Genomic DNA, 27,674 nt, shown 5'->3' with positions numbered 1-27,674 from the left:
TATAAATTAAGAACAGAAATAAATATCTTGGAATGTGTATGTTTTTTTCAACAACTTGAAAGTCACAGTATTCCCAGATCTCGTTATTAGAAACGATTGAGCTTTACATTGGGTTTGGCTGCATTGATGTCTCACTCTCTTAAATAACGGTCATTTTATCAAAATTATGGAGCACAGAGTGACCAAAGGAAATGGGTCAGATTTTCTTTTGCTGACTCACTCAGCATTAGAGTCCAAAATATGAGCGTTGAGCTCCTTTCATAAGATAAGCTCTAAACACTAATCTTTTGGACCTTGAGCTCAGCCAAAGCCTGGGTTCAATCCTGCAATGCAACTTTACCTCCATCCTGACACCCCTCTGCCAAATGAACTCCTACAACTGCTGTCTCACTACCTCACTCCAGAACTTTCAGTTCTTGGAAACTGTGTGGTATCTCTATGATAAACCCTAGAACATAGATCATAGAACATTACAGCACAGTACAAGCCCTTTGGCCCTCAATGTCACGCCGACCTGTGAAACCAATCTGAAGCCCATTTAACCTACACTATTCCATTATTATCCATATGTTTATCCAATGGCCATTTAATTGCCCTTAAAGTTAGCGAGGCTACTACTGTTGCAGGCAGGGCACTCCATGCCCTTACTACTCTCTGAGTAAAGAACCTACTTCTGACCTCTGGCCTATATCTATCACCCCTCAATTTAAAGCTACATCCCCTTGTGCTAGCCTCCCTGACACAGGGAGTTGGGGCAGGATAAAAACATTGCCAAAGCAATGGGTGGAACACATCTCTTGCAACAATGAGGAAGTCCAGGTCGAGTTGTCTTCCTGCTTCTGACCCCTCATGAGTAGAATCAAAGATTACAAAACTCTGCAAAGGGTCAAAAGCATTCTTTTAATTTCCATTTTTGACAGTTGGCTCAGATTTCCACTAGTGCCAAAGGTCATGTTAAATTTCCCTTTCAAGTAGAAGTGGAGAATACTTGGAAATATTTTCAAGTTTGAAAACTGGGCAGTAAATGTTTTAAAAATTTGCTTTCAGTTTCAGATAAAATGGTATGCTCTGACAGCTAAGTTTGAAGGTTTAAAGTTCCACTCCAGGAGGTAAGTGTGCAAATCTAAGTTGGCACTTACTTGGGGAAATCAGCATGGTCAGAATAACATCAACTTTGAATCTGAGATTACCTTTGATCCTTTAACTTTCTGCGGTAACAATTTTTAATATTACCTATCAGACTGGCAGTTCTAATCAATTCCTACATGCTCCACACATCTCTTCCCTATGGATTGCTGGGGTTTCAAGAAGGTTCTTCACCAATGCCTTCTCAAAGGAATAGGCAACAAGTGCTGGTCTTGCCAGTGATGCATATAATCCTTTAATGGATTAAAAAAAAGTTCCACCCACGCTCTCAGATCTTTTGATTTTCTCATTCCTAGCCCTGCACTCTTTTTAAAAAAAACATACATCCCAAGTTGTCCCTGAGTCATTTCCTATTGCACAAATATTTGTTGCATCATTTTCTGTTTGTATAATTTAAAATATGAGGAAATAAATTTTTCATTTGTATAAATTATAAATAAAATACAGCATTTTTAAAACAAATACTAAGTGTCCTTTCTGATAGAACGAATTTCAAAGTACGTATCCTTATTTCCTTGTCTCACATCAAGCATAGGCTTTTACACAGAATGATGTGCACTTGCCTCACTTGATGTCAGTGCTTAAACACATTACATTCTGCCTAAAACAAAATTAAAAACACGGGAAATATTTTCCATGAACTTTTTAAGTTTTTTCAGTAAACGGCGCACAGCCACTTGTTCAAGAAAGTCGTTTGCAAAGTTCAACTCTTGCACTTCAATTCCAGTGGGTTCTGGGGTGACATCTAAAAAGTGCATCTGTTACATAAAAAATAAGTCAGGTCAGTTCTTTTCAATTGTTACAGAATTGCAGTGCAGATCCAGGCAGCACACATCTTCATGTTTAAACAATATGATTTTAGATTAAGCACATGTCTGATTTTAAAAATAACTTTGAAAAACAAACCAGAAAGTGAATCTCAAGAAACATATTTGACACAAAATATTTACTCTGCTTTCTCTCCACAAATGCTGCCAGATCTGCAGTTTCTCCAGCACTTTGTCTTTACTTCAGATATCCAGCATTCACAGTATTTTGCTTTTATTTTAGAACTTTAAAATCTACCTTAGTGGAAGTCCATTATAATACAAATGATCAAAACATACTGCTTTGTAGCTGCACTGCCTTAATAAGAAAATTCAAATTTTCTCTATTTTAAACTTGCAAAATTAAGTTTTGAATGAAGATTTCGCTCTTTTGGGACTCATGAGATCACTGTGCTATAAATGAATTTGTGGTATACTGAAACACTTTGCAATGGACTTGCACTGTATTTCAAATACCATTATGCTTTAATGAAACATGTCAGTGAATTTGCAACAGAAAATCCCACAAACAGCAATTTGATAATTATCAGATAATTTGATTTTCACAGCATTGATTGAGGGACAAATATTGGCCAGAAAACCAGGGGATAATTCCTTGAGTATTAGTTTTGGCTCAATAGATAATGCTGTCATCCAAGTCAAAAGGTAATGATTTCAAGCGCAGCTTACAGAAGTTAACACTAAAATCTAGGTGGTCACTCCACTGCAGAACTGTAGGAGTGCTGCAATGTCAGAAATGCCATATACCAGATAGAATGTTATGCCGTGGCTCAACCAGCCCTCTCTGGTAAAATATTCCCTGGTAGCATTTTAAGTGGAGCAAGGGAGTTATCCTCAGCTTACTAATAATTATTTTTGCCCCATATTAATGACATAAATTTTGGTGAATGGCAACACTAGATATGGAGGGAAGAATAAACCAGGTGGTGCTTTGAACTGGCTTTGCAGTTCAATTCAATCACAGCTCCATTCACTCCCCATATCCAAGGAAAGACAAAGAATTTTTCTATCTCAGCCTTTATTTATTAATGGCAGGGAAACTTTAATCAACATTAGAACAGAAATCATGTTAAGATTTTGTATCAGTGACTCATTCACTTTGGATGCAGAGTAACTTGCTCTCTTTTTCCAATATTGACCATTATATAAAAAGAAACAAAAACAATGAAATGTAATAGTCACGAGAGTACAGCAACTTTACAACAAGTCACTTGACATGCAAAGCATTACTGGTCTGAATCACCTGATGAGGAATCATGGGTGTTGTTGATCAGTTTCCTGTTGAACTTTACGAGATACTTCTGAGTATTTTTCAATGATTATGTCAAGTAGGATATGCAATAGTGTATGTGTAGGTGGTAACATATCCCCAGCTTCTGAGAATGCCAAACTGCAATAAGCTTTCTTTCTTGGTGTTCATGACAGAGTACCAACCTGTCACTACATGTTGCAAAATGAGGTTTCTGGTTTAAACGATATTGTATGTAATGGCTTGTATAACACCTGGAATAAGGTAGGGGTCCTGAAATACGTTTGATCTAAAGGATGGAAATAAAAGGGCACACAAAAGAGAAGATACACTCACCAGTTCCTCAATGTTCAGTCTGAGATTATTGAGATCCAGGCGCAAATCTTCGACTTTCTGCAGCATTTTCCCCAAATGGTTCCTCTCGATGTGTGCTGTTAAGTAGCTGTGGTACTGTTGCAGCACTGTAGTCAAGTTAAATAGGCACATTTCCTGGAGGAAAAGGATAGCAAGAGTTATTAATTTTGCACAGAAATGTTTTAGAGCTCTCATGTATCACCTTAATGTACTGGGCTCACAATCCTGCTGTGTAATTTTATAAACAACTTTACAGAAAACTGCCTTTCATCTTCTAATGGCAGTCTAATTATATTTTAATTTAGAAATTTTTTCAATACTGTACATGTTCCATTATGAAGCTAATGTTGAACCACTGATGGGTATAATAGAACTGGGGTTCTGTTCTTGTGTAAGTGGAGTAATAATCACAAAGTATTACAGCACAGAAGGAGGCCCTTCAGCCCATTGTGTCCATGCTCTAATCAATGGTGGTTGAGGAATTTAAGTTCAATTACATATACCTAAAATAAAATCTGGGATATTTAATAGTGCTCAAATAAACCCATCTGGTTCACCACTCTCAGAATACAGGGAGGTAGCAAGTCAGGCTTAAGCTATACAAAGCCCTGATTAGACTAGACTTTGGAATACAATGGGCCCCCCCACTGGCCTCTAGAGGATGCACAGCCTGGATTTCTCAAAATGGTACCTGGGGTAGAGAAATTAAACCAACTGGGGTTGTATTTGCTCAAATTTAGGACAGGTTTGTGCAGAGTGTTTTTTTTTTTTTTAGATAGCAAAGGGAATAGTTTAGATAGAATTGTACGGGTTGAGGAACCATAGTCTAAACTTAAAGCCAGATATTTTAGGAGTAAAATGAAGAATACTTTGACGCAAAAGTTTGAAGTGCTCTCTGAAAATAGCAATTGATTGATCAATTATTAAACTGAGATGCATGGATTTTTGTTAATTAAAAATATTGCAGGATCAGGAGCAAAAACAGGTACATTAAGTTACCGGCTATGGTCTCATTGAGTGGTCGGCGAAGCTCAAGAAGTTGAAACGCCCACCTCTGTTCTGACATTCAGTGAAGGAAATCTGCCATCCTCACCCAATCGGGCCTACACATGACATCTGACCACAGCAATAATGAATGGCTTGACAAGTTACTCAGGTGCATTTGAGAAAGTGGCTCACCACCAGTTTCTCAACAGCAATTGTCAATGGGCAATAAATTCTGTCTTTGCGGTGACGCCCATATCCAGAAAGAATGAATTTTAAAAAATAATTTAGCACATTATGTCCATGCTACCTCTTTGCTAGAGAAGTCTGTATTATTTCAAATAAAAGAAACATACTGAGTCATGAAGACACAGAGTCTACAAGGTAAGTGATCAGCATTTGGATTTTTCATTTGCAGTGTAAAAACAGTGAACAAAAGTATGAGCACAGCCATCTAGCAGAATTTTGTCACTAAAACTGTTGAATTTCCTTTTACCTTGTTCATCCTGTCTTGGAATTTACCTTTTTTTGCATTAGAGATATATATAGCTCAGCCGTTCAAAAAGTTACATTTCACCATTTGTACACCAAAACTTTGAGTGGGTTCAACCATGTGAACACAACTCTGATAATTTGTATCCATCCAATTCATTGGTGTGTACATGGATAACTTGACCTGTCCAACCCTACAAATATAACATTCAAGTACTACTCACCAAATGGAATCCAGTCTGGGTACATCTGTTGATTTGAACCGACATTAGGTGTTGGGATTCTGCCAACAAGCCCAGTTGATCTTCATACAAATATGGATACTCCAATCTCTGTGACAAAACAGAAAAGCCAAGTTAGCTGCAAAAATTGAATGTTATGTCTTCCACATTAGGCAAAACTATTTCTTTATTGGTTTCACAGCCAACAAATTTCTGCTCGAGTGTTTCTCTAATTGGGTCCTTCTTCTTAAAATACAAACGGGTTGCTAGCGTGACTTATAGCCAGGGGAACCAGGTGGATATGACTTGGGAGGGGAAAGTGTGTTGCCTCCCTACAATATTACATTGCAGCCTAGTATTTTGTGACCAGAGTTTTCCCCTCCACTCACCAGAACTGCCTGGAGTAGAACTCACTGCCTACAAAGCATCAATTAACCCAATTTAGCTAAATTCTTAGTGCCAAAGTTTCAAAGAATCCCTACAGTGTGGAAACAGGCCTTCAGTCCAACAAGTCAACACTGACACTCAGAGCTTCCCCCTATAACCCACCTAATTTACACACCGCTAAACATCATGGGCAATTTAGCCTGGCCAATTCACCTACCCTGCACATCTTTGGGCTGTGGAGCAAACCAGGGCAAACCCAGACAGACACAGGGAGAATGTAAAAACTCTACACAGAACGTCACCTAAGGGTGGAATTGAATCCAGGTCCCTAACTGTGTGAGGCAGCAGCACTAACCACTGAGCCACCATGGCAGCTCAGTTTTGCCTATTCACATCTTAAGCTGCAGCTTCTGTAATCATTTGTGATTTGGATCCACAGGGTTATGTAATTGTCAGCATGGTTTCTGCTCCATCAGAGTTTATAATGTTACACTACCATATTACACTATTATTACACTAATATTACACTATTACCATGAGTTTTTATTGTTCTGTAGATGCAACATATGGGTGAAACTGACATATAAAGACCACAATGGTCTTGGTTTCTCTCGGTGATCTGGAGACACAGTATCTGAGCAGAAGTGGAATGATACAACTGCCCCCCAGTTTCCTAAGATGCAAGGAGGGGAAATCACCCTGTGTTAATTTGCCAACCACTGCTCATTATTGTGTGTCACCACTGACTGCTACCAGCATCAACTGGGCTGTGATGCTTCAAGAAATTAGTCCAAGCCTGCACTATAATGGCCATGTGGATGTACAATTGGCAGGGCCAGGGACAGAAATCAAGGAACTAGCTACTACTCTGTGCCTGGGCACCGAGCCTTGCTCCCAACTCAAACAGTACTGGACTCTCTAGTTATTGGATCCTGATGTACCACCCTATCCTGTGCCCCACTGGTGGGTTGCCAGCACTCATGATCCATGCTCCCATGAATGGTTTGCCTCAAGATGATTCCTGGAAACCTTGAGCCATTACTATTACAGTGCTTACTACAGAGAAGGTGCAATGTTTCAACAAACCATGCAAGAGGGATTCTTAGGACTCTGCTGTGAAGGTGCCTGTGTGTGAAGGGAATCTTGACACTGAAGATGGAGGAGATTGTATTCCAATACTCCCAGTTACTTTAGTGTCAGTAGAGTTCAGCAAACAGCATAATTAATACCATAACAACAGTTAGGAACTGGAGTAGGTCATTAGGTCCCTCAACCCTGCTCTGCTATGTCCACTTTCCTGACTTTTCCCTGTAACCCTTGATTCCCCTATAATCAAGAATCAATCTATCTCAGCCTCAGGTATACAGAAGAACTCTACGCCAACAGCTTTCTGCGACAAAGAGTTCAAAGATTCACAACCCTCTGCGAGAAGAAATCCCTTCTCATATCAGTCTTAAATTGGTGCTCCTTTACTCTGAGAGGATGCCCTCTGATCCTAGACTCTCCCATGGGGAGAAACATCAGCATTTAACCAAAAGGACCTTTTGTCTTCCTGAGATGCTGCTTGGCCTGCTGTGTTCATCCAGCTCCACATTTTGTTATCTTGGATTCTCCAGCATCTGCAGTTCCCATTATCTCTGATCAGCATTTAACCTGTCAAGTCCCTTAAGAATCTTATATGTCTCAATGAATCACCTCAGTTGACTTTTATCAAATTCACTCTCTTTGGTTAAGACACAACCTACAGTTTACTCACATATTCTCACTAGCTGTTTGGTTGAAAACTTGAGACATTTTCCAAGCAGGCAATTTTATGTGAGTGACTTGGGGAGGTAGTGGTCTGGTGATATTATTGCAGGACTAGCAGATGGTGTAATTTGAATTCAATTAAAAAAACTGTGAATAATAATCTAATGATGACCATGAATCCATAGTCGATTGGTGGAAAACACCATCCGGTTCACTAATGTCCTTTATGGAGGGTAACTGCTGTCCTTGCCTGGTCTGGCCTACATGTGACTCCAGACCCACAGTAATATAGTTGACAACTCTCTGGGCAATGAGGGATGGACAATGAACACTGGCCTGGCCTGCAACACCCTCATACAGCGAATGAATAAGTTAAAAAATGGGCCATAAATGTACCAAAAAGACAAGTACATGAAAATTTCCTTTATTCCTTCACCATCCACTCAAAATCAAGATTCCTTATTTGCCAAAATCCCCTTCACGTTGTAAAACGACTGCAGAGGACCTATGACTTACTGCAGCTGACTGTGTATCTTCTTCACTTTCATTCAATATTACTGCAGCAGCAGCCATAAGATTTCACAGAACCCCTTATCACTGGGGTGTTACTCCACAGGAGGTCTTTTATTGAGTTGGGGGGTGGTGGGTGACAGTTTAACTGCGAGGATTCTCACTGATGCTGCCCTTAGCAACCTATTTCCTATCTAGCTACCTAGCTACTAGTAGGTATACAGCTGGAACCTGAGGGATTACAAACTGAAGTGGAAAATGCTGGAGAAACTCAGCTGGGTCTGAAAGCATCTGTGGAGAGTTAACAGAGTCACCGCTTCTGGTTCAGTAACCTTCCTTCAGAGCTCCTTGCTCTCCTGGCCATCAGCAGCTTTCAGCATATTTTACAATAAAGCTGTACTGAGATCAACTAATGCAAAGCTAACCGACACCAAACTAAATCTTTATCAGCGATAACAAAGTGTGGAGCTGGATGAACACAGCAGGCCAAGCAGCACAAAAGCTGACGTTTCGGGCCTAGACCCTTCATCAGACAGGGCTCCTGAGATGCTGCTTGGCCTGCTGTGTTCATCCAGCTTCACACTTTATTGTCTTGGATTCTCCAGCATCTGCAGTTCCCATTATCTCTTAATCGGAGATAACGGGAACTGCAGATGCTGGAGAATCCAAGATAATAAAGTGTGTGAAGGGTCTAGGCCCGAAACGTCAGCTTTTGTGCTCCTGAGATGCTGCTTGGCCTGCTGTGTTCATCCAGCTCCACACTTTGTTATCCAAACTAAATCTTGGTTACTCTACGGCTGTGAAGTAAACTCACTCCAAACGGATAGTTCCCATTATCTTGGATCACGAGTCTCTTGTCTGCAATCCAGCAGCAACTTTGGCCAGTTTATAGTTCAAACGAAACTGAATCGATAATCGTTGCTCTGATGAATCTCAAGTCTAGTATTCTGGAGCAGTTTTGACTCAACGCTAACCATTTGAAGTTCAGTTCCGAAACACGCTGTCATTTAGGGAGCGCTTGTCCGGGATGGGGGTTAGTCGTGAGGGAAAACACCGGAATCAACATTCTGGAGAAGTCTGCCCAAATATTTACGACCCAAGTCGATACAGATCGCAAGCATTTCACAAGTTGTTCCTTCTCTTGCTTCTAATGCTGACCCCTTCCCAAAATGATTTCACCCTGGCTACATAGTATCCCTTACCGGTGTAGCCACATATCTGACTGAATCATTGTGACAAGCTGGGACTGAGAGGCGGAAAATGACGGGAGCCCAAAAAGCGTGGAATCGCCGCGCTGTTGTTTTACTCACGTGGGTATCCAGCAGAGTTTGAACGTTCGTCCAGATCTGAAGCACAAAGTTCTTGTTTCGCAGCAGTCCCTCTCGGAACTCCGGCGGTGTCTGCTCCCCCGAAATCTCTAGAGGCCAGGTCGGTGTAGCCGAGACAGTACCAGCTGTCAGCACGGAGTGCAGCATCCAGAGAGCTGGGGGGTGAGGGAGGACAGAAAGGATAAGGTTAGAAATCTAACGGGGCCACATGGAGCAGACATCCTTCAGCAATAAAGCCTGGTGCTGAGTCTAACCCCCTCTCTCTTTCCTGGCTGATTTCTCTTTCTTTAACTTTACAATCTCTCTGCCACATTCCTCCAGCTTTGGCTCGAATTGGATACCTCTATTCCCGTCTCCTCTTCACGTCATCACAAGGCAGGGCAATGAGGAAGCAGGTAATATAACTTTAACGAAGTTTTCTCTATCTTTGGACTAAGTGAAGCGAATTATTAATAAACCAGCCCTCTCTGGTCGATTAAATACTTACCAAGAACAGCATGCATGTTGAAAGGGATCTGCTGTGCTGTGGTAGATTAACTTGTGGGAGTGGAGGAGGTTCGTCCTAATGATGATAAACACATACAGCAGCACTTTATATAGAGCATTGTCTTAGGTTCATCCTGATTACTCAGCTATTTCTCAATCCTGTTTATTTCCAATTTTCAGCAAATTGTAAGAAAATTAACTGGAAACTAAAGGAATGATGGAATACAAATTCAATGTAAACTCTATAAAGGATCAAAACCATAGAAAAGAAGAAAAAGCCAATTCTAAATAGGATTTTTTAAAAAAAATCATGGAATTTGCCCACATAAAATTCACTTGGGTCATTGGAAAACAGAATGGTGAACAAACATGTGGAAACTATAACAAAAACAGAAACTGCTGGAGAAACTCAACAGGTCTGGCAGCATCTATAGAGAGAAAGCATGTTCTGAAGGTCACTTGACCTGACACATTAACTCTGGTCTCTCAGGTGGACATAGTACCATAAAATATAGGAGGAGAACTGGGCCATTCAGCCCATCAAGTCCACTCCCATCCACTGAGATCATGACTGATTTGATAATTTTCAACTTCACATTCCTGCTTTTTTCCTCTAAGCCATGATTCTCTTTCGGATTAAAAATGCCTATCTCAATCTTGAACATACTTAACAACCTCTCCTCAACAGTCCCCTTAGTGAAGAATTGTACAGATTCATTCCCCGCTGAGAGAAGAAATTCCTCCTCATCTCAGTGTTAAATATGTGACCCTTTACTTTGAGATGATGTTGGCTGGTCCTTGACTTTCCCAAGGAAAGAAACAACCTCTCCACGTCTACCTTGCCAAACCCCCGAAGAATTTTTTTAATGTTTCAGTAAGCTGACCTCTCATTCTTCTAGGCTCCAATGAGTACAAGCTCTCCTCATAAGGTAAACATTTTATACCCAAGATCAACCTAGTGAACCTTCTCTGGACTGTTACCACTGCCAGTATATCCTCCCTTCAACAGAAGACCAAATTGTTGACAGTATTCCAGCTGTAGTCCGATTAGTGCCTTGTATAGGAGTTTTATATAATTTTAGTAAGACCTCCACTTTTTCATACTCCATTCTCTTTGAAATAAAGGCCATAAAATGACAGAAATGATCCCATGGTGCTATTTAGAAGAAGAGCAGGAGCGGATTCCTCCAGTGTCTTGGCTGATATTGATTCTTTCATCAACATTCATCAAAAAAAGTGCCAAACTTTCCTTTCCTCACAGCACTTAGGATAACTGGATATCCTGTTATGTGGAATAAAATTGGTGTAAGACAAATTGGAATTATTTGGATAAGCAAAGGGCAGGAAATTAAAAGAAGATTTTAAAAAGCAGAACATGACAATAAATACACATAACAAAGGAACCATCAATGGGAAATTCAATGAGACTGCAAAAGAGTTAGTAAAGATGATGTATCAAGATGTGTAATGTAAATAGATATGGTATCTTTTTAAAACCATAGGTAAAATATTAATTTAAAGGCAGAGATGAAGGAAGGAAAACTTGTGATCAAGGTTTGGTGGAGATACCAACATGAATTCTTTATTTCCAGTTTTGAAAAGTGTGTTAAGATCATCATCAAAAGAAGAAATGGGAATATTTATTCAGGCAGGTATTTGTAAAGGAATGAAATTTGGTATTGGAAACAGCAAGCAACGGGGATGATTTTAACAAGGAAGGGGATAAATACTTGAATAAAAAATGAAAATTGCAAAGGATAGGTAGATAAGTCCATCAGACAATCATCACAAGTGTGATGAGTTGAATGATTTCCTGGAAGTGCTCTATATAGAGAGCTCTTGTGGTATAATAGTAGTGTCCCTACCTCTGATGTAGTGGGCCTGGGTTCAAGCCCCATCTTCTCCTAATGTGTCACAATAAGTTGATTGAACAGGGATTTAGGATTGGTTGTGATCAGCAGGGGATCTGGTGGTGATGCAGCCATGTTTGCTAAGCATACATATAGAAGACAAACCTTTTCCCATACATGGTATCACTCAGGGCAGCATTTTGCTGAAGAGAGGAAGGAGGCACTCAGAATGTTATTGTTACAATGTAGGGAGAACCCATCTTTTCATAAGATAATATTCTGGAGACTGAACAACATGAAGTAATGGAGGAGGAATCATATAATTGTTGTAGCACAGAAGGAGAGACCATTCAACCTGTCACAACTGTGATAGCTCTTGACAAGACCAATGTAGCCACCCTCAATCCATTGCCCTATCCCTGTAACCATGCAAATCCTTCCGTTCAGGCAATGATCCAATTTGCTTTTGAATGGCATTATTGAACCAATCTCCATCACACTCTGAGACAGTTCATCCCAGATAGTAGTCACTCATGGTGTGAAAGGCTTTTTCTTGTGATAAGTTTGACCTTGTCAAATACTGTGGAGAGCTTTATTCGGATATATAAGCACTAAGCATCATAGTGAGAAATGAAGATATTAACGAAAATGGTCTGGATATATTGAGAAGCACAGAATCCAAATTGCAAGGACTTTGTCATGGATATGGAACTCTGAGGATGGGAAGAGTTAAAGGTGCTGGAGGGGGAAGAGTTGTTTGGACTAGAGATAGTTGTTGGACAAGATGGGTGACTTGAAGGTGGAAATTTAAAAAGGAGATAATGAGAATACTGTTAAGAGGGAGAGAGAAGATCCCTGAAAAAATGGATCAAACATCAAATACAGTTAGTATGGGGGTCATGAGGATGGGTTGGATGTTGTGGACTTGAATAGGTTGAGGATCAAGGGAACAGGACATTGATTTTGGGAAAGCTAAGTTGGGGAAAGTGTGTGGTAATTGGTTAGAAACTGCTGAGTATCAGGGCATGATTGACTGGGAGATAAGGGTAGAAGAAGAAAGAGCTGAGACTGCTCAGCATGGACTACCTAATCGTTTAGTCAAAAAAAATCCATAATGTTCTTGCATTTCCTGAGATGGTGTTAAAGGTGGAAGCAGGGGAATAATTAGGCAAATCAAATATCATGATCAGCAAAGGGTCCATGGAATTGAAAGAGTTCAAGAGTAACTTAGCAAGAGAGCTGGTCAGAGGGCTTCATTCCGTGAACTGATGATGAGTTGTGGAAGGTTTAATGGAAATGGGCAGAAGAAACACAGAAATAATGAGTGATACTATCCTTGTTGGTGATCAAGCCCTGGAACGGTGATGATTTCAGACACGATAAGATTGAAAAGATGGTTATTGCTGAGAGTAGACTGTAAATATGAAGGTAGTGATCGTGAGCAGAAAGGAGAATTGAAGGTGAAGTGTCAAGGAGAGCCTGAGCAGAGAATGAAGGCATGATGATGAGGAGATTGTAATCAAGAGAGAATAAAGAAAGAGAGAGGACAGTAGGTTCAATCAGCATGTAGCTTTTGAAGGTGGTATCATGAAGGATTTGGAATTCCTCTCCACAGAGAGCTATGGGGCAGACTCCATGTGTATATTTAAGGCTGAGAAGAATAGATTCTGGGATCAGTAGGGAAATCAAAAATTATTGGCAAAATGCAGGAAAGTGGACAGGAGGAATGTCAGATCAGCCATGATCCAATTGTATGGCACAGCAGGCTAAAGGGGCTGAACAGCCTTCTCCTATTTCTATTTCTTATGGTCTTATGACTTGTACAAGAAGATGTAAGATGATATATTGGCAGAACGATAAAGGAAAGAGAGCAAGATGAGAGTTATGCTAACCCTGTAGGAGTTTGAATGGGGCAAGTAACACAATTTGTCACATTAGTGAACAGGGAGGAATCAAAATATTGGGAATAGTCATCATAGAGAAGAGATGGTAAAAGAGAGCCAAATGGGAAAATAAACTGGGCTTTAACAAATATATATGTATTCTAAAAAACAGTCAGAGGAGAAGCTGGAAGTCCACATTTTCTAATCTGTTATTGCTGATATACAATGGATGTTTCTGTTGAAGTTGAAAAAGTGAGATCATTTTAATCTCAACATAGTTTTCACCCGACAAAAACAGAAGTTGTTGGAAAAACTCAGCAGGTCAGGCAGCATCTGTGAAGAATAAAATCAGAATTAACCTTTTGGGTTCAGTGACCCTTCCTCAGAATTTTCTCAGAAAGTTTTCACTCACTGCAGATTAACAAACATCTGAGAAGTTTCTAATGAATGCTTTTGATCATTTTCCATGAAAGCTTGTTAAATGAAAAGAAGTGATGTTTGGAGTTGCTTGGCTTTCAATTAAACATCCTTCCCAATTTGTTTGATGAATTTACTGTGGGAAGCTTTTCTGAGCTTGTTCTCAGCTGGTTCCAATGGTCCTTATGATTGATTTTATTTTGAGTATCCATCAGCAATATCAAGACACATTTTCTTGCTCTTTTCACAGATGTTAACAAATAACTGAATTGTAAAACCTATTTCTAATTGACCCAGGCAGTACAAATTTCATCAGGAATTATATTTTAAGATTTTATAAGTTTTTTCATTTGGACGAAGTTAGTGAATTAGTTCCTTCACTGATAAACTCCCTAGAGAGGAAATTTTATGAGCTTGAGAGGTTTTATGAATGCAGCTGGGAAATTGAATCCATTCAATGGGAGAAAACCTGACTATTTTTTATGTTAGAAATGATGACTGCCATTGATTTTTTTTTAAATGTCCACATTAGTCCATGTGAATATTTAGTTCACTGATGAAATGTACAAGAATGGGATCTAAAACAAGATATCATTGAGATCACAAAAGTTACCTTTTTAACAAAAAAGTATACTGATGTTATTTATCATCTTAACTTTGTTAGTAAGTTCCCTCCTGCTAAAAAGGGACTAACTCCTCTGTAGATACAATCCATTATGAGGTATATGTTCTCAGTTAACTCAGTACAAATTATTAAATGATCTTATGGCCTTGCAGGTCCATGTGTCTTAGATCCATCTCTCCTTTACAAGATAACGGTTTTGCATTTTCAGAATAGATGTCATTTTCAGTATTTTTTTATTGCTAACTTGTTAAATTAGTATGAATGGAAGGATGTGGTTTAGATGTGATTCTCCAAAGTTAGAGCTGTTAACACCAGGGAAATAGTTCGAGTAACTTTTGTGATCGGCAAGAGTGACACATATGGTAACACAGATAACGATAGGTGTGATAGGTGTTATAGGTGCCACGACTGATGACAAACTAAGATTCAAACTGTTTCAAGGTCCGTTTCTAGTCTATGCTGAGATGACCGAACTTAACTGTGTGTCCTGAGTTAGTGAGGGGCACATATTGTTTCTGAATTGGTGTAAGCTGTGTGCGTGTGTGAGAGACAGAGATGCACCTGTGTGTGGGTGTGTTGGGTATGCATGTGTATGTGTATGTGCCTGTAGAGGTGTGAGTGTGTATCAGTGTATGTGTGGGGTGTGAGTATGTATCTGTGTATGAGTGAGGGTGTGAGTATGTATCTGTGTATGTGAGGGGTTGAGAGTGTGTATCCGTGTATGTATCTGTGTAAGTGTAGGGGTGTGCGTATGTATCTGTGTGTGTGAGGGGTTGTGAGTGTGTATCCGTGTATGTGTGGGTATGTATCTGTGTGTGTGTAGGGGTGTGAGTATGCATCTGTGTATGTGTGGGGGTGTGAGTGTGTGTATGTGTGGAGCTGTGAGTGTGTATGTGTGGGCATGAATGTGTGTTTTTAGTGGGGTTGTGAGTGTGTATCTGTGTATGTGTGGCGTGAGTATGTATCTGTGTATGTGAGGGGTTGTGAGGGTGTATCCGTGTATGTGTGGGTATGTATCTGTGTATGTGTAGGGGTGTGAGTATGTATCTGTGTACGTGTGGCGGTGTGAGTGTGTGTATGTGTGGAGCTGTGAGTGTGTATCTGTGTATGTGTGGGTATGAATCTGTGTTTTTAGTGGGGTTGTGAGTGTGTATCTGTGTAAATGTGGGGGTGTGCGTGTGTTTATCTGTGTTTGTGGGTCTGTGAATGTGTATGCACGTATGTGTGGGGGTGTGAGTGTGTATCTGCGTATGTGTGGGGTTGTGAGTGTGTATCTGTATATGTGTTGGGGTGTGAGTGTGTATCTGTCCTTGTGTGGGTCTGTGAGTGTGTATCTGCGTATGTGTGGGGTTGTGAGTGTGTATCTGTATATGTGTTGGGGTGTGAGTGTGTATCTGTCCTTGTGTGGGTCTGTGAGTGTGTATCTGTGTATGTGTGGGGGTGTGAGTGTGTATCTGCGTATGTGTGAGGGTGTGAGTGTGTATCTGCGTATGTGTGAGGGTGTGAGTGTGTATCTGCGTATGTGTGGGGGTGTGAGTATATAGATATGTATGCGTGAGGGTGTGAGTATATAGATGTGTATGTGTGGGGGTGTGAGTGTATAGATGTGTATGTGTGGGGGTGTGAGTGTATAGATGTGTACAAGTGGATGTTAGGTGAGGAAAAGAGCACTTAACTTTGATTCCTGGTCAAACAAGGGGTTGATAGCTTTAGACTTATTAGTGAAGATTGGTCACTTAGATATAGAACTGAAGAAATAGTGAGACTTGTGGGATCACAGCCCCACACTGAGTTGTTATCTGTGGGAGTGGAGAAGGAAAAACAGATATTATTTAGTCAAGTGTGGAGTTGGAGGAACACAGCAGGCCAGGCAGCGTCAGAGGAACAGGAAAGCTGACATTTCAGGTCGGGACTCTTCTTCAACTTTCCTGCTCTTCTGATGCTGCCCAGCCTGCTGTGTTCCTCCAGCTCCACACTTTGTTTTCTCTGGTTCCAGCATCTGCAATTCTTGTTATCTCTCTGTTAATTAGTCAAGCCTGCTTATCAAAATCAAAACGGGGCTCATTTCTAACCAGCAAACAAAATAAGATTTCATAAGAACAGGAGTAGGTTTAAGTAAAAACAGAAATACTCAGTAGATAGGGGATTGCTGATGTTGGAGAATCTGAGATAACAAGGTGTAGAGCTGGATGAACACAGCAGGCCAAGCAGCATCAGAGGAGCAGAAGGGTCTAGACCCAAAACGTCAGCTTTCCTGCATCTCTGATGCTGCCTGGCCTGCTGTGTTCATCCAGCTCTACACCTTGTTATCACAATATTCAGTAGGTGATGCAGCATCTGCGGTCTGAGAGAAATAGAGGTAATGTTAATTGTTCAAATCAATTGCTTTGAATTAGAATGCCAGCTGGAGATGTAACAGGTCTTAAGCAAATACAGAGTCAGGAAAAGTGTAGAGGGCAGGCAAGTGGGGTGCAAGGCAGGAAAGGTTAGATAGGAAGGGATGAAGGTATAAGGCAAAAAGGGATGGTAATGAAACAAATAAAGAAGCAAAAGATTAGAGATAATGGGAACTGCAGATGCTGGAGATTCCAAGATAATAAAATGTGAGGCTGGATGAACACAGCAGGCCAAGCAGCATCTCAGGAGCACAAAAGCTGACGTTTCGGGCCTAGACCCTTCATCAGAGAGGGGGATGGGGGGAGGGAACTGGAATAAATAGGGAGAGAGGGGGAGGCGGACCGAAGATGGAGAGTAAAGAAGATAGGTGGAGAGAGTGTAGGTGGGGAGGTAGGGAGGGGATAGGTCAGTCCAGGGAAGACGGACAGGTCAAGGAGGTGGGATGAGGTTAGTAGGTAGCTGGGGGTGCGGCTTGGGGTGGGAGGAAGGGATGGGTGAGAGGAAGAACCGGTTAGGGAGGCAGAGACAGGTTGGACTGGTTTTGGGATGCAGTGGGTGGGGGGGAAGAGCTGGGCTGGTTGTGTGGTGCAGTGGGGGGAGGGGATGAACTGGGCTGGTTTAGGGATGCAGTAGGGGGAAGGGGAGATTTTGAAACTGGTGAAGTCCACATTGATACCATATGGCTGCAGGGTTCCCAGGCGGAATATGAGTTGCTGTTCCTGCAACCTTCGGGTGGCATCATTGTGGCAGTGCAGGAGGCCCATGATGGACATGTCATCAAGAGAATGGGAGGGGGAGTGGAAATGGTTTGCGACTGGGAGGTGCAGTTGTTTGTTGCGAACTGAGCGGAGGTGTTCTGCAAAGCGGTCCCCAAGCCTCCGCTTGGTTTCCCCAATGAGGAGGAAGCCGCACCGGGTACAGTGGATGCAGTATACCACATTGGCAGATGTGCGGGTGAACCTCTGCTTAATGTGGAATGTCATCTTGGGGCCTGGGATGGGGGTGAGGGAGGAGGTGTGGGGACAAGTGTAGCATTTCCTGCGGTTGCAGGGGAAGGTGCCGGGTGTGGTGGGGTTGGAGGGCAGTGTGGAGCGAACAAGGGAGTCACGGAGAGAGTGGTCTCTCCGGAAAGCAGACAGGGGAGGGGATGGAAAAATGTCTTGGGTGGTGGGGTCGGATTGTAAATGGCGGAAGTGTCGGAGGATAATGCGTTGTATCCGGAGGTTGGTAGGGTGGTGTGTGAGAACGAGGGGGATCCTCTTGGGGCGGTTGTGGCGGGGGCGGGGTGTGAGAGATGTGTCGCGGGAAATGCGGGAGACGCGGTCAAGGGCATTCTCGATCACCGTGGGGGGAAAGTTGCGGTCCTTAAAGAACTTGGACATCTGGGATGTGCGGGAGTGGAATGTCTTATTAACCCTGCAGCCATATGGTATCAATGTGGACTTCACCAGTTTCAAAATCTCCCCTTCCCCTACTGCATCCCTAAACCAGCCCAGTTCATCCCCTCCCCCCACTGCACCACACAACCAGCCCAGCTCTTCCCCCCCACCCACTGCATCCCAAAACCAGTCCAACCTGTCTCTGCCTCCCTAACCGGTTCTTCCTCTCACCCATCCCTTCCTCCCACCCCAAGCCGCACCCCCAGCTACCTACTAACCTCATCCCACCTCCTTGACCTGTCCGTCTTCCCTGGACTGACCTATCCCCTCCCTACCTCCCCACCTACACTCTCTCCACCTATCTTCTTTACTCTCCATCTTCGGTCCGCCTCCCCCTCTCTCCCTATTTATTCCAGTTCCCTCCCCCCATCCCCCTCTCTGATGAAGGGTCTAGGCCCGAAACGTCAGCTTTTGTGCTCCTGAGATGCTGCTTGGCCTGCTGTGTTCATCCAGCCTCACATTTTATTATCAAAGAAGCAAAAGATATTTGTTTTTAGAAGAAGTGTAAGTGGAAGTAGAATTATCACCAACAGCTGGTATCCATAAAGGATGTCCAGAATTTATGATTCAAAATCATCAAACAAAATGTTGAATTAGAAGGACAGTAAAATGCTGTTCAGCTCCTGACTGTTCTGTTTTACAATTGGATTGTGGCTGATCTACATCTCAACTCCACTTATCTAATGGCTCTTTATTCATCACCTCCTCACTACATTTCTTTTCACATCATCATTTAAAATTACAACTCTCTTGAAATGTAGTTGTGGGGACAAACACACTATACAACAATTTTACATTATAGAGTGAAGGATGAACATCAAACTAAACCCCTTTTCCCCTAACATTGCTTTTTAAAAATTCATTCACAAGATGTGGGCTTTGCCAGCTAGGGGACAGTATTTATTGCCCAGCTGAGAGTCAACCACGCTGTTATAGGTCTGGAGTCACACATGGTAAATTGAATCAGGTAAGGATGGTAAATTTCCTTCGCTGAACAATATTAGGAAACTAGATGGGTTTTCCCCCATTAACTGGCAATGATAATCATTAGACTGAATTCAATTTACAGTGAATTCACATTCCACCTGGATGGGATTCATACCTTGATACCCAGAACATTACCCAGGTTGCTGGACTAATAGTTTGATGATAAAAGCACTAGGCCATCACCTGTGTCATGTACAAAGCACTTATAAAGTATTTTGACATGAAAAGCAGCTGTATAAATGAGAAGCTCACAACATTATCGATAATTGGAGGAGTTTTGAATTAGTAGCTTTGGAAAGATTTACATAAAACTTTAATTTGCTGCATTCTCTTTGCTTGATTACTAATAGATAGAAGGAGAAGGAGCAATTAAGAATGATAAAAACTGACATTCTCTAAATTGTTTTGGGGATTTACAATAATGTGGTAGAAAGCCACAGTCGCAACGCCAACTTGATTGCTTCTCTTTTTGCAATGTCAAACGAAAAGAGAAAAATAGCAATCTTTGCAATGTGGGTGAGGGGACTGTGTGAAGAACAGTGCCCAAGAGCAACTAGAGCCTCTGATGACACAAATGACCTTTTCATCTGAAACGTAACAATTATTTTAGAAAGCTTGGAATTTTCTGTTAGGCTTGTTAGGATTTACTTTCTTTTTCACACATGTTGTGATAAGCTGTCTCAAAGTATGGGTTTTGCACAAAGATAGGGAATGCCCTTGTCCAGATGCCAATTTATAACTGGGTGGTCATTGATGATCATGAAGAATATTGAGCAAAAACACATGTGTCAACGATGGGGTCAGAAAAACACTCAGCTGGAGAATCTGGGGACTCGATAATTGATAAAGAATATACTACATTAATTGGCAAAGTAAGACTGTGAGCAGAGACAAAAATTTGGGCAGTTCTGACAGTGGAGATCTTTCTGCTGTTGAATTATCAAGGACAATTAACATTCTTGATCCACCCAAGGGGAAAGCAGACTTAGTAAACAGTACGGTATTAAAAATATTAGATATGAGGCACAAAGAGAAGTTTGCCAATTCCCATCATACTTTAAGGACAGATCAGAGATGCAAATCAGAATTAATTGTCAACTACATTCTACTTAAGTTTGTCTTTTGTTTAGCAGTTGGGAGGACGAGGTAAAAGAGCAGATGGAGATACTGTAAAACAGAAATACTAAACAATGTGTCTGTCATTTCAGGCTGAGTATACACCATCAGAAAATCAGATGGTTATAACACTTATAATGCCATAACAGTTGAAAACAGCTATTCTAATTCCAAGTGATGCCACAGTGGGTCACTGATGCATTACCATTACATGGAAAGGACCATCCCACAGATCTCCACAGAAGTTGCCATTTTAACCATATGTCACAAGGAGACAATACTGGTCTTGTCTTCAGGTCTAGAGGCCCTAGCTACAGCTGTGAGGCAAAGAAATCAAATCCCAAAAAAGCAGCTGGTATTCAAGTAATTTAACTTATAAATAAAAGTCAGGAATTGAAAGCTAATCTTAATAATCGTGACATGGAATAATCATCTGTTGTTGTAAAAACCCATCTGGTTCACTCATGCCATTTGGGGAAGGAAATCTACTATCTTTACCCAGTCTGGCCATCAAGTAACTCCAGACCTTCAATAATTAACTGCCATCTTATATAGGCCTTCCAACTAACTTAGCTGTGCCAAACTAACTTCTTGGAGATGACTAATTTTTCCACCAATGCCCACATCCCATAAAATAATTTTAAAAAACATGGCACTGACATAATTGCAAGGAAAGAGGGGCCATAAAAGAAGGAGGCAAAGGGTACTATAAGGTGCTGTTTCTTTCCAAGACAGAACATCACCCTCCGGGTCATCCATTCTCAGGATCTACTCTCGTCCACCATATGCTGAACTAGAACATAATAGAAACAAAGATAAACAAAATAAATCCACAAGGAATCTGCTGCACCTTCTAGAGTAGGCTGGCTCACAGTTTATTGCCTTATCTGAGGTTAGCTCCTCCAAAAGTGCTGCACTCACTCAGTACTTCACTATAGAATGTCAGCCTAGATTTCATGCTCAAGTCTCTGGAGGGTAGGATCCCATGACGTTTTGACCTGTGAAAGACCTACCAACCAACCTGTGCTGCACAAGAGCAAAGTTTGAAAAAAAAGTCATCTTTTATAGAAACAGAAATTTGTATTTTTAAGTCAAGATCCCTAAATTCAATATCATTTCCAATGGTACATTAGCACTCACTAATTCATTATCTAAATGTCTCTCAGCATTCAACTTGAATAAGATATACATTGAAGTCCTGGTATTGTGCCCATGTTTCACTCAACAGCAGGGCCTATGCAGTAACATCACTGCCACTCTCCAATGTCAATCCACCAAGTTGCATACATACAGTTTTTCACCATGCTTACTTGTGAACACAAAGTATGTCAGTGTGTTCTAATTAAGCTTTAATTGCTACTTCAAATACCCTATGATACAAGTGCATAAACCCTCTAGATCTGATCATTATGCCCAGGATGTGTGGTTGGAACTCTAGTTTGACTAGTTTCCCAGGTAAAATAAAGTTGCCTTTGTCCCAGAAGACCATAGAGATGCCCTCACAATACAGATAGATGACTGCTGGTGGTTTAATCTGAAGGCCATATACCTCAGGTGAAGTGAGACCTTCATAATAATCTCAACTAACGTGGGAATTGAACCTGCATTGTTACTCAGAGAGTGGTAAGGGCGTGGAACGCCCTGCCTGCCAATGTAGTTAACTCAGCCACATTAGGGCATTTAAACAACCCTTGGATAAGCATATGGGTGATGATGGGATAGTGTAGGGGGATGGGCTTAGATTAGTTCACAGGTCGGTGCAACATTGAGGGCCGAAAGGCCTGTTCTGCACTGTATTGTTCTATGTTCCATGTTACCATCAAACTGCATTGCAAACTAGGGCCAGCCAAGAGAGCTAACCAATCCATAATGATAAAACAAAACTGGCATCATTACTGTGAAAACTAAATAGATCTGGATGCATTTGGCTTGGAATGGCTTGGGGTTAAACCAATACAAAACAAAATCCTAGGACATTGGAGCAGGACCGTGCCATTTGGGCTTTCAATGGAGGCAATTTCCTACTGGTATTATTGCTGGACTGTTAATCCAGAGACTCAGGTAATGTTCTCGGGTCATGGATTTGAATCCTGCCATAGTAGATGGTGAAATTTGAATTCAATAAAACAAATCTGGAATTAAGTGTCTAATGATGACCATGAAATTATTGTCAATTGTTGGGAAAACCCATCTGGTTCACTAGTACCCTTGCTTGGTCTGGCCTACATATAACTCCAGACCTGTAATGATGTGGTTGACTCTTAAGTGCATTTTGGCCAATTAGGGATGGGCAATAAATGTTGACCTCGCCAGCGTTGCCCTGAGGGTTGATCCTGTATCTTAACTTGAACTGCCACACTATCCCCATTATCCGTCAATTCCTTCAGAATCCAAAAATCCATTGGTCTTAGTCTTGAGTAAGGTCAATGACAAAAGATCCACAGCTCTCTAGGGAAGTGAATTCCAAAAGATTCACAACTCTCTGAGTGGAGACATTTCTTCACACCTCAGTCCGAGAGGGCTGGTTTGTTCTGTTGACATGCCAGCTGATTGAAATATAGAGTCATCCCAGCAGCTTGGGTTCAACTTCTGTACTGGCTGGAATCACTATGAAAGTTTCATCTGAGATGTGGTGACCTTCAAGCGAAATCTACGATCTCTCTTTCTAATGAGACAGCAGCCAGCAGTTGTCTGGGGACTTTAGCAACTTTCATTTTATTCAAGGGCTTAAACTGAAACTACAGTCCCTAGTTCTTCAGCCAGGAAAAATAGCCTGCAACAATTGTTTAATTAAGTAAAAATAAGATAATTTTAAAAGAATGAGAAGGAATCCCCAGTCGAATTGAGGTTGCAGTTGTCATATTTCAAAATAAACATTAACTTCAAGCTGCTCCTTATATGGAATCAAAGTGTCTTGTGGTCAAAATGAAAGTCAGATGATATTTTCCTCATTCATAATAACAAAAGCGGGAAAAACTACAAATTGGAGTTGGTGGCAGTGGGCGGGGGGGGGGGGGGGGAGAGAGGCAGAATTTTGTTTCACTTGTGAATCTGTCGCTTGTGGTAGTATGGGATGTACAGGCTGTTATAAATTCTATTAGTCACAGACAATCTTTTTGATGTTATGCAATTGAGGTTTTCCTGAGGAAGGAATGCCCTGACCCAATGATCTTGGTTGAATGCTCTGTTGTTTGTGACAGAATCACTTCACCCACGGGATGACGTAAGCGAGAAGCCTAATGTTTGCCTGATGGGTGAACTGGCATTACTCCACACACTGGAATTTGGAAGTTCACCCTTTGGTGAAGATAATGGGACGAGGGGAGGAGCGGTGAAGTCGGTGAAAGGTAGCTCCTTCTCTGAATGGAAGGTGCACTTCGCCTCTGGTTCATGTGGGCCCTGCTATAGAGTCATGAATCCCTACAGTGTGGAAGCAGGCCATGTGGCCCATCAAGTCTACACCACACCTCCAAAGAACAGCCCATCCATACCCACACCTCTGCCCTATCCCTGTAACTCTGTATTTCCCATTGCTAACGCACCTGTCCTGCACATCCCTAAGCACCATGGGCAATTTAGCACAGCCAATCCACCGAACCTTCACATCTGTGGACGGTGAGTGGAAACATGCATAGACACGGGGAGAATGTGTAAAATCCACACAGACAGTCCCCGATGGTGGAATCCAACTCAGGTCCCTGGCTCTGTGAAGCAGCAGTGCTAACCACTGAGCCACCATGTCACCTTGACTCATACAGCAAAGCCCTTCAGCCCCATTGAGCCTGCTATCTTCAGACAAATGCCATAACATTCACAAAGGATTTTAGATGGAGGGAATCAAGAGAAAGTGTTCTCAGTGGCTGTCTGGACAATAATGAAAGGACAGAACTCTAAACAGGTTGAGAAAAAGGCCAAAAACATGGCAAACGTTTTTCAATGTGACAAATGGCTAGGATTTGGAGTGTCCAACTAGGAAGTTAGTGGATATGACTTCAATAGTAGCCTTCAGAAGAGAATTGTGTAAATAGGAAAAGACAAGAAAGCTGCTAGGATTTGGGTAAAGGGGAGCAGAATGGGACCACTCTTCAAAAAGCTGGTGCAGGCTCAATGGGTTGAATTTGGCAGAGGCGACGTTCTGGGTCCAGTCAGCAGTGATGGGCCTAATTCAATGTGTTTCCTCCTCAGCAATGTGGCCTCAGGGAATGGTTTGGCAGCTGCAGACTGTGGAGGCATCCCAGAGCCACTTCTGGTATCAAGAAGCTGGGGATAGAAACAAAAAAAAATGCAATTTGTCCTAACTTTGTATGATTTATTTCTTTTTCTAATTTATGTAGTTAAAATGGCATTGGCTTATGGCGACTTATACACATTTTAGCGTATTTTTCATAAATATATGTACAATAAATCACTATTTCATAGACTCCCTACAGAGTGGAACCATGTCCTTTGGCCCAACAAGACCACACTGACCCTCAGAGCATCTCACCCAGACCCATCCTCCTATAACCCACCTAACCCACACACCCCTGAACACTATGGGCAATTTAGCATGGCCGATCCACCTAGCCTGCACATCTTTGGACTGAGGGAGGAAACTGGAGCACCTGAAGGAAACTCACACAGACACAGGGAGAATGTACAAACTCCACACAGTCAGTTGCCCAAGGGTAAAATCAAACCCAGGCCCCTGGGGTTGTGAGGCATCAGTGCTAACCACTGAGCCACCGTGCCATCCTGTTATTTGTGCTGTGGATCTCTATTCCTCTTGTCATTGGCTGTCCTTTCATTTGAGACTTACTCAGAGTCATGGTTTTCTGAAGAGACTGAACAAACTTAATCTCAACTAGCAGTTCTTTGGGAACATAGGACAGCATGTCCCACAAGGAGGGCACCCAGCTGCAAGATCTGCTTCCTCTGCCTTCCTTCACCACCATTGCTCTGCCTCATTGTTGATGCAGTTGGACTGAAAGTTTGTGATGCTGCTGGAAGGACAACTTATTGCCATTTTAACTCAGGAAGTTAAGAGAAGAAAGATACACTGTGCAGTCTGTAAAAAATCACCATGCCTGGCAACGTTGAGGAGAGGCAGCTAAGCAGGGGGATTGCTCATAACACTGAATGAAGGATCTGGCAAAAACACCTCAGAAAATATTGACTTTGCTAGAGGTGCTATGGTAAGACACCTATTTCTACCTCTTGTAATAGTGGAGCCACTAACTACCCCTTTACTGTTGAGGATACCCTGCTTCATTGCTCTTCACTCTCCTTCAAGAAAATGAGAAAAATGAGGAGTAGACCATCCAACCTCTCAAACCTGCTCTGCCATCCAATAAGATCACACTAGCTCAGCATAGCCCTCAACACCCTGAAACTTCAAAAATCTATCTCATGTTTAAATACTCGCAGTGATCTAACCTCCACAGCCCTCAGCAATGGAGAATTCCCAACATTTACTCCCCTCTAGGTGAAGAACATATCAGTTTTAAATGAGTTTCCCCCTATTCTGTGATTATGTCCCTGGTTTGAGATTCCCCCACGAGTGGAAGCATCTTCTCAACATTTACCCTGTCAAACCCTCTCCGAATCCTGAAAGTTTCAGTAAAGTTGGCTCAAGATTCTGAAGGTGTAACAAGGTGCCAACTAATGTGTTGTTGTGTCACGCCTATATCTTCCCTCACTGCTTCCTTCTGCTTTAAGAGAGTTGACCTTCAAGGATTTGATGTGGTGTGTGTGCACAATGTTGTGACTGTGCCTGCCAGTTCATTCTCTGTGGGTTTGCAAGTTGGACACATGACTATCGGTTGGTTTGCTGTAATGTCCATTTATAATAAAGTAACAGGTGATTTAAAGACATAAATGCTGCATGAAGATAATAAAAGAGCAATTCATTGTTGTATAGGCAGTTAATCTTATAAATCATTCATTAAAACTTCAATGTTGGGGATTGAACAAATTACAAATGGGTATTCAGCCGAGGCTGCAGACCAATCAGGACATTGTCGTAGATCTCAATACAGATCTCCAAATGGCTGGAGGGTTTCCTAATACAAATTTCACGTAATCGCGTACACTGATTATCTTGCCTCCCAGACACAAAAATGGACTTACTGGCCTTGGGGCTTCTCCAGGTCCATTGTGGCTGTTGATGGTGACTACCATATCACATGAGCCCCTATCTTTATATTATCGAACAAGCTATTAAATTGGAATACCAGGATATTCTAGACATATACTTCTTAAAATCCCTACATGAAGAGAAGTCCATATTTTTATCAGTTCCAGTCCCCTATCTTACTGCTTCCCTTGAGAGTGCAGAGAGAGGCAACTTGACTCTCCAAAAAGCATCCCACCCGTATCCATCTTTATTTCCTATGGCTAATCCACCTACAGATCTCTGCACACTATAAACAATTTACCATGACCAATCCACCTAAACTACACACCTCTGGTCTATGGGAGAAACCCAGACAGACACGGGGAGAATGTGTAAACTCCACAGAGGCAGTCACCCCAGGGTGCAATTGAACCCTAGTCACTGGTGCTGTGAAGCAGCAGTGCTAACCATCGAGCCACATGCTGCCCTCAAAACATGACCTGAAAGAGGGCACCCAGATTTAAACCTGGAGCCGCTTGATCTACAATCTAATGCTCTACCACTGAGCTATGGGGTACGTTGGTCATCCGGCTGCTTGATTCAGGTACAACAAAGCACATACACATTGGGGAGTCTATGTAGGCCTCTTGGCCAATTTGAGCTTGCTCCATCTTCAATACAGACATTGTTGATCTGACTACACCTCATTTCTCCACACTACTGATAACATTGCTTAGCAAGAATCTCCAATCTCTGCCTTAAAAATACAGGACATCTACTTCCATCGCATTCTGAGGAAGAGAATTCCAAAGACGCAGAGCCCTCTGAGGAGACAAAATTTTCCTTATCTCTTTGTCTCAAATGGCCACCCTTACTTTTAAACAACAACTTCTACACTTGCATCATAAATATCCTTTTGTTGATAATGCCAACTGTTGCAGCCTGGAGTGACCTTGTTAAGTCACGGGGCTGTATGTTAGGGACGGGGCAACATAAGCACAACCCTCTCACCTTGACTTTAATGTCTTAGGGGCGGGGGTTGGTGAGCCCACCACCACGATACTGTCTTGTCGCGCAGCCATTGGAGACGCTATTTGTCTTGAAGCAGGTCGCTCGCTGTCTTCAGGGAAGAA

The 27,674-nt window shown here is 41.9% G+C and overlaps 1 protein-coding gene across 2 annotated transcripts; it reads right to left on the bottom strand.

The window, feature by feature from the left end:
* On the bottom strand, positions 1-27,672 carry LOC125466128 (interleukin-6-like). 2 transcript variants are annotated; one of them, XM_048560311.1, is made up of 5 exons: positions 27,553-27,672; positions 9,230-9,402; positions 5,277-5,384; positions 3,559-3,711; positions 1-1,904 (listed from the first exon to the last, which is right to left on the bottom strand). In XM_048560311.1, the coding sequence occupies exons 2-5, from the start codon at positions 9,392-9,394 to the stop codon at positions 1,737-1,739; spliced, it is 594 nt and encodes a 197-aa protein (XP_048416268.1). In that variant the 5' UTR covers positions 9,395-9,402; positions 27,553-27,672; the 3' UTR covers positions 1-1,736. The 2 variants fall into 2 exon arrangements, with proteins under 2 accessions (XP_048416268.1, XP_048416267.1); XM_048560310.2 differs by lacking the exon at positions 27,553-27,672 and adding an exon at positions 9,735-11,541.
* Positions 27,673-27,674: the final 2 nt, after the last annotated feature.

The sequence above is a fragment of the Stegostoma tigrinum genome, chromosome 31 (assembly GCF_030684315.1).
Source record: "Stegostoma tigrinum isolate sSteTig4 chromosome 31, sSteTig4.hap1, whole genome shotgun sequence".
Classification (NCBI taxonomy): domain Eukaryota; kingdom Metazoa; phylum Chordata; class Chondrichthyes; order Orectolobiformes; family Stegostomatidae; genus Stegostoma; species Stegostoma tigrinum.
Note: the sequence above shows the minus strand (reverse complement) of the source record. Positions and strands in the feature narration are given on the sequence as shown.

What these genes read in the sequence shown, in the direction of transcription:
- LOC125466128 (XM_048560310.2), bottom strand. An exon ending in AAACTCTGCTGGATACCCAC is followed by an intron (nt 5,385 to 9,229) that starts GTGAGTAAAACA and finishes GTTTTGTCACAG; the next exon opens with AGATTGGAGTATCCATATTT. An exon ending in CCCAGACTGGATTCCATTTG is followed by an intron (nt 3,712 to 5,276) that starts GTGAGTAGTACT and finishes CTTTTCCTCCAG; the next exon opens with GAAATGTGCCTATTTAACTT.